General features: G+C 42.6%; 1 protein-coding gene across 4 annotated transcripts in view; it reads left to right on the forward strand.

The window, feature by feature from the left end:
* The window catches only part of nid2a (nidogen 2a (osteonidogen)), a 173,045-nt gene that overhangs the window by 80,729 nt on the left and 76,613 nt on the right, over positions 1 to 15,703 (forward strand). For all 4 annotated transcript variants that reach the window (XM_041214945.1, XM_041214949.1, XM_041214948.1 and 1 more), the window contains one exon: positions 7,162 to 7,407. In XM_041214945.1, coding sequence (XP_041070879.1) covers positions 7,162 to 7,407 — 246 coding nt within the window. The remainder of the gene's footprint in view (positions 1 to 7,161; positions 7,408 to 15,703) is intronic.

Consider the following 15,703-nt stretch of genomic DNA (forward strand, 5'->3'; position numbering starts at 1 on the left):
AATTAGTTCACCATCTATACAGATTTGCAAACTCCAAAAAGGGTGTATGTGGCCCCACGCTAAGATTCACAAACACATGAAGTGAGCTAACAGGTAAGCATAAAGGACTAACATTAAAAAGAGGGCATCAGAAAATGAAAAGAAGAAAGCAGGAAAAAAAATGAAATCAATTATATGGCTCCAGTCTCTGCGGTTTTCCCTTTTTTCTATTTGGATATTTCTGTCATTCACTAATCCTGTGACATACAATCTTAGTCTCCAATTTAAATTTTCTCCCACTCACTTTAGAACATAACATTTACTTCTCAAATTATATACTATCCAACAAATTTCTTTCCAGTTAGACTCTAGGAAGAAAGTTCTTCGAGACATACCTGCCAAAGCAGTTCCTTAATGGATTCCAGGATATATTCCTTCACACATTGACTATCCTAAGTGTGAAGAAGAATCTCCTGATACCTACGGTAAAGGTGCTCAGACACCACCTTTACCCCACCCCACTTAATTTGAATCTTTGTTTCCTTTTCTACTCCTGTAATTTTATTTCAAGTAATATTCAGGATTAGCTTTTTCTATACCCTTAACAATCTCATGCGACTCTAAAATCACCTCTCAGTTGCCTCATTTTCAACCGGAAAAGCCCAAGTTTCCCCTCATTATCAGACAACTGGCACTGGGTCAGCTTTGTGATTCTTTGCACTGCCTGCAGCGTTCTATCAAAAGTTAAAGATGTGCACTTAATATCTCTGGAAGGTGTGAATTACTGATTGTGGGACCATTTTGTGCTGAGTTTGTGGAGGGGGCAGGGGGCATTGGGTGATTTTGTGCCAGATGACTGCATTGCCTCTGTCTAAGTGAGCCTATGCCTGAATCAGTCTCACCCAAGCCTCTAGGTTTGAGACTGCTGGTGCCCTTTCTACATTATGTTCTTCCTGATGGTCCTCATTATATGAAGAGGCAGCACACTCAGTACCTTCCTCCTGGAAATTGAGTTCTTACTGCTGTGCTATGTTATGCAAGGCCTTCTAGATGCTCTTATGGGTGCAGACTGAAGGGTGCCCCAAGATTTGTCAAGCTTCCTAAAATACATCTTCCGCATCCTAATTACTTGCTGTATGACAGCTCTGGTGGCCAGTTGGCTTCTATTATATGTTTCCCAAATGTCATTGTTTAACCTCCTTACAGGTGTCACTTATCATATCTAGAGAGGATAGCCCTTCTCTCCAAGGAGCCATCCACCATCTCTGCTTTGAGGTGTGAATATCTAAGGGGATCTTGACTGGTGCAATTAGAAAGCATTGTTACAGTTTCCTGGGAATCTTTGCATAAACGTACAAGATAGGACAGAGCAGGTGATGTGCATGGACTGCAGTAGGTGAGAGTTTGTGGACAGCGAGACTGTACCATGTGAACATGTCTGCAGTAGGTGTCTCCACCTTGAATCTCCTCAGCTCAGAATTATTGAACTGGTGTGTTAGTTGGAGACTCTTTGAAACATAAGGGAGGGACAACAGTATCTAGATTGTTTGCTCCAGACTTCAGTCACACCTCATAGAGAGGTAAACGTTCAGATCAATAGTGTTCAGAGTAAAAGGAGCGCAACTGAGACAGAAAATGACAAACCACAGAAACTGATCCTATCCAAGAGGTATAATGTGCCAACTACCTGTAGGGATAAGAATAAAGACTGTTGGAAGAACAGCCAGAATGCAATTCATGGCACCTGGTGCAAGAAGATGTCCAAAATGGGGAGAAGAAGGGAAGCCTGATGTGGTAATTGTTGGGGAATTGAATAATTAGGGGGATGGATAGCTTTCTTTGTAAGTGGGATCATGAGTCCCACAAGATTTTTTACCTATCTGGTGCCAGGGCGAGGAACATCTTGATCCAGCTTGAAAGGATATTGGAGAGGGAGAGGAAGGATCCAATCATTATGATCCATGTTGGGTCCAACAACACAAGACAGGTTAGACAAGAGATCCTTTTTACTGAATAGCAGGAACTAGGAGCTACATTAAAGGACAGGAGCTCAAGGGTTGTAATCCAAGGATTATTGCTCATTACACGTAAAAATGGACATAGGGATGAACAGATTAGGAAGGTGAATGATTGTCTGAAGGTGAGGCATTGGAAAGAAGGGTTACATTTCGTGGTACACTGGCATCAGTACTAGGCAGCAAAGAATAGTACCATTAGAATGAACTCCACCTGAATCAGGTCGGGACCAGGGTCCTAGCTAAAATGATAAACAGGACAGGCACAAGGAGTTTATACCAGTAAGTAGTGGGGGAGAACTCAGATGTAAAATGTAGTATGCATAATAGTTTGAACAAGAACAAAGAAAAGTACAGCACAGGAACAGGCCCTTCGGCCCTCCAAGCCTGCGCCGATCATATTGCCCGTCAACCAAAACATTTTGCACTTCCAGAGTCCGTATCCCTCTATTCCCATCCTATTCATGTATTTGTCAAGCTGCCTCTTAAACACCACTATCATACCTGCATCCACCACCTCCTCTGGCAATGAATTCCAGACACGACCCTTTGCGTAAAAAACTTGCCCCGCATATCTCCTCTATAGTTTTCTCCTCTCACCTTAAATCTATGTCCCCTAGTAATTGACTATTCCACCCTGGGATAAAGCTTCTGACTATCTACTCTGTCCATGCTGCTCATCATTTTGTAAACTCTATCAAGTCACCCCTCAATCTCCATCGCTCTAGTGAGAACAATCTGAGTTTCTCCAACCTCTCCTCATAGCTAATAACCTCCAGACCAGGCAGCATTCTGGTAAACCTCCTCTGCACCCTCTCCAATGCCTCCATATCCTTCTGGTAATGTGGTGACCAGAATTGCACGCAATATTCCAAGTGTGGCCTAATCAAGGTTCTATACAGCTGCAGCATGACTTCCCAGCTTTTATACTCAATACCCCTGCTAATGAAGGCAAGCATGCCATATGCCTTCCTGACTACCTTATCCACCTGCGTTGCCACTTTCAGTGACCTGTGGACCTGTACACCTAGATCCCTCTGCCTGTCAATGCACTTAAGGGTTCTGCCATTTACTGTATAATTCCTGCCTGTATTAGACCTTCCAAAATGCATTACCTCGCATTTGTCTGGATTAAACTCCATCTGCCATTTCTCCGCCCAAGTCTCCAACTGATCTATATCCTGTTGTATTCTTTGACAATCCTCTTCACTATCTGCAACTCCTCCAACCTTAGTGTCGTCTGCAAACTTACTAATTAGCCCAGTTACATTTTCCTCCAAATCATTTATGTATACCACAAACAGCAAAGGTCCCAGCACTGATCCCTGTGGAATTCCACTAGTCATAGCTCTCCATTCAGAAAAGCAGCCTTCCACTGCTACCCTCTGTCTTCTATGACCAAGCCAATTCTTTAAACATCCTGCCAGCTCACCTCTGATCCCGTGCGACTTTACCTTCTGTACCAGTCTGCCATGAGGGACCTTGTCAAAGGCCTTACTGAAATCCATGTATATAACATCCACTACCCTTCCATCATCGATCATCCTTGTCACTTCCTCGAAAAACTCGATCAAGTTAGTGAGACACTAACCATGCTGCCTCTCATATGTCCATTTGCTTCCAAATGGTAGGAAATCCTGTCACAAAGAATCTTCTCCAATAATTTCCCTACCACTGACGTAAGGCTCACCGGCCTGTAATTTCCTGGATTATCCCTGCTACCCTTCTTAAACAATGGAACAACATTGGCCATTCTCCAGTCCTCTAGGACCTCACCCGTAGCCAGTAAGGATACAAAGATTTCTGTCAAGGCCCCAGCAATCTCCTCCCTTGCCTCCCTCAGTACTCTGGGGTAGATCCCATCTGGCCCTGGGGACTTATCCACCTTAATATTCTTCAAGACACCTAACACCTCCTCTTTTTTGATCTCAACATGATCCAGGCTTTCTACACACTCTGCCCTAGACAAATCGACCACTAAGTCCTTCTCTTTGGTGACTACTGATGAGAAGTATTCACTTAGTATCTCTCCCATTTCTTCTGGCTCCACACACAGATTCCCACCTCTGTCCCTGAGTGGGCCTACCCTTTCCCTGGCTACCCTCTTGCTTTTTACATATGTATAAAAGGCCTTGGGATTTTCCTTAATCCTGGTTGCCAGTGACTTTTCATGACCCCTTTTAGCCCTTCTGACTCCTTGCTTAAGTTTCTTCCTACTTTCTTTGTATTCTCCATGGGCTTCATCTGTTCCCAACCTTCTAGCCCTTATGAATGCTTCCCTTTTCTTTTTGACTAATCTCACAATATCCTTCGTTATCCAAGGTTCCTGAAACTTGCCATGCTTATCCTTCATCCTAGCAGGAACATGCTGGTCCTGAATTCTTATCAACTGACGTTTGAAAGCCCCCCACATGTCAGTTGTTGATTTGCCCTCAAACATCTGCCTCCAGTCTAGATTCCTCAGTTCCTGCCTAATATTGTTATAATTAGCCTTCCCCCAATTAAGCACCTTAACCCGAGGACTCCTGTTTTCCTTATTGACCAGTACCTTGAAACTTACTGAATTATGGTCACTTTTCCTGAAATGCTCTGCTACTGAAACTTCGACCATCTGGCCGGGTTCATTCCCTAATACCAGGTCCAGTATTGCCCCTTCCCTAGTTGGACTATCTACATATTGTCTCAGGAAGCCCTCCTGGATGCACCTTACAAATTCTGCACCATCCAAACCCTTAGCACTAAGTGATTCCCAGTCAATATAGGGAAAGTTAAAATCACCCACCACAACAACCCTATTGCTTTTACATTTTTGAAAACAAACAAAAGGGAAGAGAGCTGAATAAGGGTCAGAAATTGTGCTGTAGGCGCTAGAGATAAAGGGGAAACTGAAAATTATAGAGCAATTTAACCAGGAGAGGGAAATAAATATGAGTGAAACATAAGAGCAGAAGGATAGGTTACCATGTGTGCTAAATAAGTATCCTTTAATCAAACAGATACAGATATAAGAAACATATTGAATGAATTACAGGCACGTTTTCAACTTGGAGGATATGATATGGTAACCATTATGGAGAAGGCTATTTTAAACCTGGTAATGTGTAATGAGACAGGATGAATTAATTACCTCACAGTAAAGGATCCTGTAGGCAAGAGTGATCATAACATGATAGAATTTCACATGCAGTTTGAGGGTACAAAATGTGGGTCTAAAACAAGTGCCTTAAACTTAAATAATGGCAATCAGAAGGGTAAAAAGACAGAGTTGTCTAAAGGGGACTGGGAAAATAGGTTAAAAGGTAAATCATATCCTGGAATTGAAAAAGTTATAGGGTGATTTGATCAAAGTTTTCAAGATATTAAGGAGAACTTATAGGATAGATAGAAAGAAACTACTTCTGCTGATGGGCAGTCTCGTACTCAGTGGCAGAGCCAAAAGATTAGAGCCAGGCCTTTCAGGAGTGAGATTAGCAAACACTTCTATGTATAACAAGTGTTAGAAGTTTGGAATTCTCTTCCACAAATAGCAATTGATGATAGATCAGTTGGTAACTTTAAAACTGAGATTGATTGTTTTTGTTAGCCAAAGCTATTAGGGATATGAGACAAAGGTTGGCATATGGCACAGGTCAGCCATGATCTCATTGAATGGTGTAACAGACTCACAGAGCTACATAAACCACTCCACTCCCTATGTCCCTTTGCCTTATAAGTTGAGATGTACACATAAATCCTGGCCTTGGCAAACTAGCACTGGTCACCAGTGAGATGCACTTGTGGACTGCAGTTTGTGAGATTCTACAAATATCACCCCAGATTGCGAAGAGCCAGAGGCAAAGAAATTAAGGTCTGTGGTGACTGACAGCCACTGGCAATGCAAGCCCACTTGGTCCACTTGACAGAAGATCTTCTTCCTGGAGATTGCAAATGTCAGCCATCACCTGATGCAAACTTCAGAGCCTCGTGAGGTACTGCTACTTTGTCATGTCCAGGAAGCTTATCTTCTGTCTATAAAGCCAGGGTTTGGGGACATTTCCTCCTGCGAGCTTGAAGTCTATGCTCATTCCCTCTCTCTGTGGAGCAGTATGTAGTTGAGAGGGCTGCTGTTGTTACTCCTTCGGCTGATGCTACTCCGGCTGCTGCTGCTCATCATGTTCCTTATCAGAGGTCCAAGGTAGAGCTGTATAAACTGAAGGTTGAAAGCTGGGAAGTGTAAATCAATTGATGTAGACTACAGAATAGTAGAAATGATCTCCAAAATATTGGAATTCACATTCAAAGCAGTGAAAACACATTCTCAGCGCAAAGCCTGTGAGCAAAAGTCTTTCACTTAGACGAGGAAACAGGTGCGAACTCTCAGTATTTAAAGTATTTCTTGCCTGTCACTTGTTCGACCCCCTAAAATCCAGCTGTCCTCTTGCTTTGATTTCCCTGGTGAGTTCTAGGAAGCCTAGGATATCCACGCACACTGTTAAAATCAGAATTCAGGGTGAAAGAAGCTGACTGAACACCTAACACATTTAAATTACCAACCCGCCTATCCCATGAAGGATTCCCACATGTTGCAGACCGCACTGAGGTTAAAGATGGAAGTTGGTGTGCTGCTGCTGCTCACTTCCCGACCCAATGGCAATTTCAGCCCTTTTAACCGGCCGTTCACTCACAAACCCACCCATAACCCCACCCACCTGGTCAGTTAAAATTCCCCAGCAAAATCTTACTACTCAATTTAAATTTTTTTCACAACAACATTACAACAAAAAACTATCCTGCACAAATAATATACAAATGAACAAATTTATTTCCAATTTAATGACAGCAAGAAAATTCTGTGAGATAACTGCTGTTAAGGCACTTCCTCACAGATAACACATACATACATGGGGTCATGTCACAAAAAAGCTATACATCACTGTTTGAAAATACTAAATCCTGATGGGTACAGGTGTATCCTTGCTGATGATAGAACTTGGATCAATCTGAGATGATACATTAACTATAACATGTGAAATGCATTGTATTTAAAGCATAATGGCTTGGGTGTGTTTTCTATCCTATGTGCAGACTGGTGACAGTACACACTGTACAAGAAGAAGCATTACAGACTCAATTTGAAAGATTTGAACTTTTAATTTGTGTCAAAACCAGTTTCTTTTTATTTGATTAGCAACCAATGAACATCCAAAGACTGCTTGTGAACAGCACCGAGAGAGACTGCAAGCAGAGCTGAACCTGCGTGGATCTCAACCTCTTGTTGGACTCCATATCCCTGAGTGTGATGAAGAAGGGAACTTCAGGCCTCTGCAATGTCACGGCAGTACAGGCTACTGCTGGTGTGTGTATGAAAACGGACAGGAAATTCCTGGGACTAGGACACCACCTGGAACTGGTCAACCACAGTGTGGACAGCCAGGTCAGTCAGTATTTTAAATATACAAAATAACCGGTATTGTAGGAAAAATGAGGTCAAAAGGTGATTCTAATTTGAAACTTAGTGAAACACGTATGTGTAATGTTATGGCTCAGACGATGATAAATGCTGAGCCGCTCAAATCCCAAAGGGAAACTTGAAACAACTGCCATAATTATTTTGCAATTTGTATATATTTCAAGATGCTTGCTTTGAATCTAGTAGTAATAAGACCACCGAGTCTTATAGGTTTCTTACGAAAGTAACTTCAGGCCTCTGCAATGTCACGGCAGTACAGGCTACTGCTGGTGTGTGGATGAAAGGGGACAGGAAACTCCAGGAACTAGGACACCACCTGGAACTGGTCAACCACAGTGTGGACAGCCAGGTCAGTCAGTATTTTAATTAAGCAAAATGACCTGAATTGTAGCAAAAGGGAGGAATTGAAAGAGACTTTTATTTTTTAAAAGTGAGACTGAATTGCAACCTGTTGGAGAACTTCAGTGTAATTCATATTATAATGCACAGTTGATTTACTCAATCTGTTATGCCCTGTGTTTATGCAGTGCCTATATTCATAACATCACATGGTAATTAAAAGTGAGGAGGCAAATCAACCAATTTGGTTTATCAGTCCCAAGAAATTGTAGTTTCCTTTTCCATTTTAGCATCTAATTTTCTTTAGTTGGCTCCAGGGTACTTTCCTTCACTGCTCTAGAAATTTATTTTGCACATTGATCATCCTTAGTGTGGAGATAATTTCCTGATATTTGTCATAAAATTACCCCCACCCCTTTATTTTGAACAAATCACATATTACCAAACATATTTCTATTTGCTTTTTTTATATTTCTTGTATTTTTGTCATTCACTAATCCTTTGACATCAAAGTAAGATTTTCAGATGACAGTGGATGCAGGAATGAGCGCCGATTTGAAAATTGCATTCCTGGAGGGCAGCGCTGGATCCAGTCACCTCTGAGATGTGATGTGATTTTCAAAGTGAGGGCAGGGGGGTGTTTATGAAGCCCACACATCTCCAATTAAATGCCCGTTGAGCTTATTGATGAGCATTAATAGGCCTCAGAGGAGTAGTTTTGAAGTTTCAATTGTCAGAAATGGGGAACATTTAGACTATGGGACATGTCAGGGTGCAGCTGGCATGCACACAACAAGGAATAATGAAGGCTGTTTGGGTTTTGGAAATGCAATGCTGTACAGACTAATTGGCTTGCCATAGTCATGTGGCTCTGCCATGAGACACTCTGCTTCTGGAAGCAGACATCTTAAGTTCAGTTCAATAAAGGCTCTCACTGAGCACTCACTGAAGAAGTACAGCTGTCCTTATACATTAAACATGAAACAGAAGTGAAGAAAAAATTGATTTTGAAACCCTGCAAATGGAGCAGAGAAGACACTGAAAAATTAGGAACACAGAAAAGTTTAAAGCTGCAAAAAAAAAGCTACCAAAAAGGACAAAAGAAAAGCACACAGGTTGCAAGTGAAATAACTATTCTGATATGAAAGGTGGTATTTGCCAGGCCGACCAAATCCACAAGGAAAATTTGGCCACTCTATCACAAAGGTTTTGCAATTTTTATTTATTACAAGAAGGTTTTTACACTGAATTCAGAAGTAATGAGTCCACTAACACTTTTAGGGACTTTAAAAATTAAATTAAAATATTTATTGACAAAAGAAAATAAACACACGCACAAAATTACAGTTACACGGTTAATTAATATTATAACAATTCCCAAAATTCCTAATTACCCAGACTCCCAATTATACACATCCTTTAAGGCAACAGTCTGAAATAGATTTTAAATTTATAGAGGCAATCCAGCAAGGTTACCACAAGCACCCACTCGACAGTGGGATTCCAAAGGCTTTTAACACAACTTCAGTTACTGGAATAGCAGACTTCTGCACAGTGGCTAAAGACTTTTTCCCAAGTCAGTTTCACATGGTGTACCTTTCAGATCTCACACAGCCACATCCCATTCTGCCTTCCATCTTTCTTTAAATATATTTCTTCTTCTTTGATTTGTAAATCCCACTGTTTCCCCATATCTTTGGAATTTACTTTTCCCATAATATAAAAATCTTTCATGTTATCATTATGGTCAGCACCTTTGGGAAAAATCAACATAATAAGCTTGCCCTATTTATCTTGTTGGTTATAAAAACCTCATCATGTTTCTTTGAAAATCCAACAACTTTTCCCCTTGTCTAAAAATAAAAAATTCATACCTGCTGACTTTACCCTAGCTCACTCATTAGCATTTCAAATCCCTTTTTAAACCTAATTCTATAATCATTTAAACCTTGCAGTCTATCCATCTCTAATTCAATTAAATCAGTCACACAGACAGAACCATCCACACACATACACATAAGCCTACTTTTCAATACCCCATAATGCTATTATAAAAAAAGATAGTTTTGTGACACCTCCATCCTTATGGAAATATGAGCTGTCGTAATTTTAAAAGACGGTTTCATTTTCTCAACCCATCTTACATTACTTACTGTACTTATCCATATACATAACCTATTACACTACCAGGTGCATGCTTCAACATAATATATATAAAAACAAATCCTTTGTTTCAGCAGAGGTTACTTCAGTCCAGGGTCTGCATTTTATATGTCCTATTTCCTTTGAACATTAAACTGTTGATAATGCATCCACAATTCAATTTTCTCATCCAGCCGCATGTATAATCTGTGGATTAAATTGTTGCTGTGGCAAACTCTATCTGTCTTGCACTTGGGTCTTGAAATCTGCCCAGAAATTTTAAAGGATTGTGGTCTGTATAAACAATTGTTTCTGATGAATTGCTTGCAACATAAACTTTGAAATACTGCAACGCTAACACCAGACCTAGAGTCTCTTTTTTGATGGTTGAGTAACTTCTCTGATGTATATTCAGCTTCCATGAAAAATATCCTAATGTCTTCTCAATCCCAGTTTCAACTTCTTGTAACGATACAGCACCAAACCCAAATCACCTGCATCCCCTGCCAAGTTAAGCTTCTTGGCGTAATTAGGTACTGCCAAAACTGTTGTAGTAGTCAACACAGTTTTTAAACTGTCAAACACATTTTGACACTTCTGTGTCCATTGAAACTTCTTTTTCTTTTTAGTAGTTCAGTCAATGGAGCAACCACACTGGGAAATTTGGTACAAACTTCTGGTAAAATCCACTCATGCCCAGAAATCTCAAAAACTTCCCGCTTTGATTTAGGCACAGGGAAACTCAGCTTGGCTTTTACTTTCACAGGAGAGTACTCAAAAAAATTACGACTCTCACAGACTGAATTAGCAGCATGGTAGCAGTGAAACAACCTGGAAAGCTGCGAGTATGCTTAAACCCAAAGGGTCTAAATAAAGCACTGAAGAGATCTCACTACCCCATGTCAACCATCGAAGGAACTTTGCCACAACTTGCCAAGGCAAAGATATTCACTACCCTCGATGTGAAGGATGGTTACTGGCAACTGAAGCTGGGTGAGAGCAGCAGCTTTCTAAAGACATTCTGGACACTGTTTGGGTGATACAGATGGCTGCACATTCGGTTTGGCATTTCCACAGCTCCAGAAGAGTATCAACGCAGACAGCACGAGATAGTCAGAGATCTTCCCGGAGTGAAAGCCATAGTGGATGATCTATTAGTCTGTTGATGTGAAGGCACAATGGAAGAAGCCATAGTGGACCATGATCAGAATTTAATACAACCGCTGGAGAGATCTCACCAGATCAATCTGAAGCTGAACAAGCAAAATTGTAACTGAAGGTACCTGAAATCATGGGTCATGTATTAACAGCAAAAGGTCTTCACCTGGATCCTGACAAGGTGAGAGCTGTAGCAGCGACACAACGGCCGACAGATATGAAAGCAGTGCAGCGATTTGATGGATTCAGGAACTATCTAGTAAAACTTTTGCCTAACTTGTCAGCAGAGTGTGGACCATTATGCAAGCTTGTGGCCAAGGATGTGTGTGATATTGGGGCACAGAACAAGAAGCAGCGTTCACTAAAATCAAGTAACTAGTGACCACAATGCCAGTGTTGAAGTACTGTAGTGTCTTTGACGGAAGTCACCTTGCAGTGTGATGCCAACGAGATGGGTCTGTGAGTGACTCTGACGCAGCAAGGACAACTGGCCACATTTGCATCCAGGGCACTAGCGCAAACAGAACAATGCTACGCTCAGATTGAGAAAGAGTGCCTGGCTATTGTTTTTGCATGTGAGCATTTTCATCAGTACCTGCTTGGGAGAAACAAAGTAACAGTAGAATCCAACCACAAGCCTCTTCAGAGTTTTTTCGCAAACCGCTCCTATCTGCTCCAAAGCAACTGCAAAGAATGCTACTTTGTTTATAAAAATATCATCTGGATGTGACACACAAGAAAAAGAACCAGATGTACATCGCAGACATGCTGTCAAGAGCAGTGCTCCCTATGAAGAAAGTTGAGGATGCTGCAACAGAGTGCAAAATCTTCCAGATTCAATGTAAAACAGCAGCTACCCATAATCTGGAAGCCACCAACCCAGCAGAGACATTGAATCTGACAGACAGCCGCCTTGCTCAAATCAAGCGAACAACCAAACAAGATGCAACTTTACCAGTGCTACAGGAAGTGGTGATGAAAGGAATGGTATGAGAGCAGCTAGGCCTCACCTGTGGTCACAGCAGCATATTGGGCATACTGAGATGAATTGATAGCCCAATATGGAATCTTGTACAAAGGAAAGAGAGTCATCATCCCAAAGGAGATGAGAGGAGAGATGCTGAAGTGCATCCATGCAAGCCATCAAGGAATTGAATCGACTCTGAGAAAGACAAGAGAAGTACATACTGCCCAAACATGTGCAATGAAATTATAGACCACATTGGCCAGTATGGTGCTTATAATAAGTACCAAGCTAAACAAGTTAGAGAGCCATTGATGAAGCATGACATCCCAGACAGACCATGGATGAAGCTGAGAGAAGAACTTTACACTTTGGCAGAAACTGATTATCTTGTCACTTTAGACTGCTATTCTGACGACTGGGAGTTAGACAGTTGGCTTCAACAGCAACGAGAGAAATAGTAGAATGCCTGAAAGCCCACTTCAGTCAGTATGGCACTCCAGACATTGTGATGAGTGACAGTGGCCTTCCGTTCACAAGTGAAGAGTTCAGCCGATTCACAATGGATTGGGAAACTCAGAACGACACATCATCTCCGCACTATCTCCAGTTGAAGAGAAAGGCTGAGGCGGCAGTGAAAATCGCCAAAGGACTCATCAAGAAATCGAGTAAATCCATACACAAGGCAAACCTTGAGAAACACACTGACTGAAGGCATGGAAACTGGTCCTGTCCAGAGACTGATGTCATGCCGCACACAAATTACTCTTCCAATAGCAAAAAAACTACTGAAACCAGAAGTAGTAACAGGTGAGAGTGAAAAGATCAAGGTGAAACAACAGAAAGCCAAATTTCTGTATGACAAGACTGCCAAACCATTGCCAGAGCTGAGCATTGGAGAGCCAGACAGGGTGCAAACCTTCAAAGCTTTCAACAGGAGTCAGCCCACATGGAAATTTGGCACATGCATAGAGAAATTGTCACCTCGATTGTACGCAGTGGAAGTGAATGACCAAATATACTGGTGCAACTAGCTAAGCTATTCCGGCACAGCAATCGGGTGGTCAGGAAGAAGGAATCTTAGGAAACCTAGTACAGAACTACCATCAATCTCAGAGGTCTACGACTCCCAAACAACAGCAATGAAACAACAACAGTCACCAAGGCAACAGTACCATGGAAACGACACTCTCCGGACAAGGCACATCAACACACATGCGTTCCATTAAGAGACTTGCGCAGTTTAAAGACTGTGTGCAATGCCTGTGCAGATACTGAATAGTAAACCAAACAGTTGTCAATGCATGAGAACAGTGGGTGTATAGTGGGTAACTTGGGCAACTCACAGTTACACAGCATCGTGCATGCAAATGTTTCTTTTGTTCACTGGCAGAAAAGGGAATGTGTATCTTTTTTACATGAAAAAGGGGATGTTTGGGTTTTGGAAAGGCAATGCTGTACTGACCAACTGGTGTTGGCCATGTGACTGCCATGAGGCACTCTGCCTCTAGGGGCAGACATCTTAAGATCAGTTCAATAAAGTACACACTGAAGAAGTACAGCTGTCCTTATACATGAAACATGGGCTAATGGATACGCTGATCAACTCATTTAAATGAGGGAAAATAAGGCTTCGGTGTAGAACCAGTGATACAGAGTTTCCATTGCTGATACTGAGAGGCTTGTATTAGTCAACAGTGAGAAGTTGGAGTCCTGAGGGTGATGTCAAGTTGCTGGCATCACTTGGGCTCATGCACACTCCTGCAAGGTTCTCCCCCTGTGGCTGAGAAAGAGGTGACGCCAGTCTGTTTCCTTGTCTCTGCCCATGGTGAAGGTGCCTAAAGGTTCCCTTCCTCCTCATCGAGGTGCCCATCAGGACCTCCCCACAAGCTGCTGCAGCTGCATCATTGCAGGGGCAGTCTTGGCCACAGGGCCTTGTGGCTTGGGTGGCTCTTGAGTTGGAAGGACCAAGGAGACAAGGGATGATACTGGTGCCCCCTGAGGGGTGATCCCCTTTTTGACTTTTTCAGCCCTTTTATGGCACTCTTGCATGCTGAATGAGACCACACAGCTGGCATCCACTCCAAGCATTTCTGCTCCATCAGTGAGACTGAACAATCAAATCTTCAGAGAGTCTCATTCTTTCTATGCATATCAGTCCACTGCTCTTGCAACCACCCAGAGTGAATCCCCAAGAGGTTGGCTGCTCTCTCAATGGAGGAGCTCATGCACTCAAAGCACCGAGCCTTGATGGAGCAACATGTGCTGCATGGTCTCCTCCATTGTCTGCTTGTGACTCTGCAATGCCTCAAGGATCTCAAACATTCGGGAGCTCATCTGCCTCTGAAGTTCCAGGAAGACCCTTCCTGTTTGTGACACCCAAGGCCCAGCATCTCCACGCAGCAGAGCATGGTTGTGGTCTGACCTCCGACCTCTACGGGGGACTGTCCACAGTTGACTCTGTCTCACTGTCCTCTTCCTGCTCACCTGTGATGTGCTGCTCACCTAGTGCTCCTCCTAATCTTGATTGAGGCCCAACTGATGTGAATATGTCTGTGATGGTGGACGATGCAGAGGAATGATGTGATGATACAGGCTCTGTGGAGTCTCCCCGCATTGAGGAGGCTGGTGACACCTGTGCAGGACCATTCAGCTGCCCCTTCAGTACAGGCCCCGTGGAAAACACAAGAAGATGGTGATAAGAGCTCGGAATACTCAGCAGGTGCAACCAACCCCATGATGACAGCGGTGAAGAGCCACAGCATACATTGAGCAGAAATTACTTCCATGCCGTTCACGTGAAGATAGAGCTATCAAATGCTTCTGCTCTTCATGGCTTCGAGTCTCATTGACGGCCTGCTGTGATGACATCCATGCAATATCCTACACCATCTCCTCCATTGGTGTGAGGTCGTGAAAGTGAACAACACCACTGCCCATTTGAGCCATCTCACACCTATTGCACGTTTGCTTTTCCTTCAGGATGAGGAGGGAATGATGTATGAGTGACCTGGCCTCCCTCGCTATCCCAACATGACATTGAGAAACCTGTGCTCCTCCAGTGATACCCCCTTCACAATTGAGCCCCTTAGATGAGGGTGTCTAACTGATGCAACTGGCCACTTGCTCTGACGATGTTAGGGAGAAGTATATGCACTCAGTCTGCTCAGCTTTTATGCATGCTGCTGCAGACAGAGTTAGAGACCTAACACCCGGATTATCACTTGCCATTCATCTTCCCAGACCGTAGTAGGTCATTGATCTCTTGCAACATTGACCCAATCCTCCATGTGACAACTCTACTGCTGACTCCCATGGCAACTTCATTGTTTGCAAAGTGTACATAATTGTCTATTCTGACAAAATATTAGTCCTTGTGTGTTGCGTTTTTGGGGTGGCAGACTATGGTGTTTCACATATAATTTTTACAGATCTCTGAAGTGAGCTACAGGCAAAGAGGTTGTGGATTGTTATAGAGTTGATCTTCAGACAAACGTTTTTTAGTGGAAACATTTGGTTTTATTTACAAGACAGTAGTAGCCACTACACGTGTGCATTCAACTCCATAGGCCGTCAAGGGGCGGTAGTGGTGTAGTGGTATTATTCCTGATCTAGTGACCCAGGGTAATGCTCCCATGGTAGATGGTGGAATTCTAA

The sequence above is a fragment of the Carcharodon carcharias genome, chromosome 20, assembly GCF_017639515.1.
Source record: "Carcharodon carcharias isolate sCarCar2 chromosome 20, sCarCar2.pri, whole genome shotgun sequence".
NCBI lineage: Eukaryota > Metazoa > Chordata > Chondrichthyes > Lamniformes > Lamnidae > Carcharodon > Carcharodon carcharias.